Consider the following 1,864-nt stretch of genomic DNA (forward strand, 5'->3'; position numbering starts at 1 on the left):
ACCTGCCTGCTCACTTAGGTCTCTCCAGACCAGAGGCTCTGGCCAAGTTTGGGCTCCCAACAGAGTCTAAGAAAATGTGGAGAGCACCAATACGTGTTCTTGAAGATTTATTTCAGAGTGAGCATCAGTGAACTACAAGAACCTGAGACAGAAGCCAACGCCTCCCGTTTCCCCATGATGTGAGACAGGACCCTGTGCCTCCTGCAGACTTCAAGAAGTGTGGACTTGAGCTTTGGCATCCCCCTCAGTGATCCTGTTCCATAGATTTTGCTGTTATATTCTCTGTATCTTTACCGGGGTCGGGAGGTTGACTTAGTCTTATTCTGGGTCAGTAACTGTCACTTTCTCAACTGTGGTGGTCCTGAGAATTCGCGCATTTGTGGCCATCCCAAAGAGCAGTGCAATTAAGAAGGTGTAAATACGACCAAAGACCACTCTCAGATACAGCACTGACTGCTGGCTTTGTTTGACCGAACGTATTCTTCTTGGAGGTGGCCCGCTGTCGACACTCCCACCAGCACCTCTTCTTAGGCACCGTGGAGGATCCCAGCCTATATGGCAATGGCAGTTCCTTCTGTTGTTGCAGACTCCTTTGTAACTGCACTTCTGAGGGTAACAGTCGTAGTTCAGTGAAGTGATAGTTGCATTGCACTGGCTGTTATTACAGAAGATTCCATCAGCACAAGGAGTGCCGTCTATCACATGTCCAACATCAGTTGTGTCTGTTGCACGGTGTTCATCCAATCCAAAACACTGAAACCTTCCTCTCACTGAGTGATGGAATGAAACATGTTCCTGCAGCCGGGGAAGATGGGTCACGTTGGTACACTGCAGTCTTCCACAAAACTTATCTATTAATGCACAAGCCTCATAGGCGATAGCTGTTCGTTCTCGAGTACAATGTCCGAATCGGTGATTTTCAAGATTGATGTCATAGCAGTCCTCAGGAGCATCCTCAGCACTGACACCAAAGATCGCCTTGCAGAGCACATTGCGGTCAGTGCAGTTCCCATGATAGCAGTAGCCTTCTTCAGTGCACGGGGTTCCATCTTGCAAATAAAAGTCTGGGGGGCATGTCAAGGTGGTCCCATGACAGTACTCTGGAAGGTCACATATATTTTGGATAGGTCTGCAGAGAGTCCCTAGTGGGGAGAAGCTGCAGTTTGTACAGCAGTCTCCTAGATGACAGATGCTCCCCGGTGTGAAGTGACAGTCACTTTGGCAGCAATGACTGGCATAACACTGCTTGAAGGAGCCACAGTCACATTCCTCCTTCCCTTCCACGATTAGGTTTCCACAGAGAACCGTTGTCATGGTTTCGTTATACACTGGAGTGAGTGCTTCGAAAATACACTGGCCTGTACTTACAAAACAGTTTTGTATATGTCCATAAGAACAGTTACTGAATGCATCTGTCATCCCAGGATATCGCTGCATAATGCAGGAGGTCCTTCTCTGACATGTGCAGTATTTATAATCATAAGCCACACCCAAACTTCTCATCAGTATATGGGTTGTTATGACGGCTACCAATAAATAATGTCTGTCTAGAGTACCAATGTGTATAAGGCTTAAATGTGAACAAAAGCTATATCTTCTTGGTTCATAGTTAGATTCATGTGGCGCGTCTTTAATAAGTAGTGTGGATGAATGAACACGAAAAGTATCAAAAAAGGTTCTTCTAAAATAGTTAAGTATTGGACTACGATATCGATAGTCATTCACAGGGGCTGGGTCACGACTATTATATATGGTCAAAATATAAATATAGTACCGCAGATCAATATTTTGAACAATGCTGTCAATGACACTGAACATCTGGACCACCTCTTTGGAACAAGTTGTAATATTGCCATATATACGA

General features: G+C 45.3%; 1 protein-coding gene across 1 annotated transcript; it reads right to left on the reverse strand.

The window, feature by feature from the left end:
- Nucleotides 1-93: 93 nt before the first annotated feature.
- LOC112618064 (disintegrin and metalloproteinase domain-containing protein 29-like) lies at nt 94-1,857 on the reverse strand (the record flags this gene model as incomplete). Its single annotated transcript, XM_025374669.1, has 1 exon — nt 94-1,857. A coding segment is annotated over one exon (1,539 nt), but the record flags the coding sequence as incomplete, so codon positions are not given.
- Between the last annotated feature and the right edge of the window lie 7 nt (nt 1,858-1,864).

Source organism: Theropithecus gelada, unplaced genomic scaffold (assembly GCF_003255815.1).
Source record: "Theropithecus gelada isolate Dixy unplaced genomic scaffold, Tgel_1.0 HiC_scaffold_8864, whole genome shotgun sequence".
NCBI lineage: Eukaryota > Metazoa > Chordata > Mammalia > Primates > Cercopithecidae > Theropithecus > Theropithecus gelada.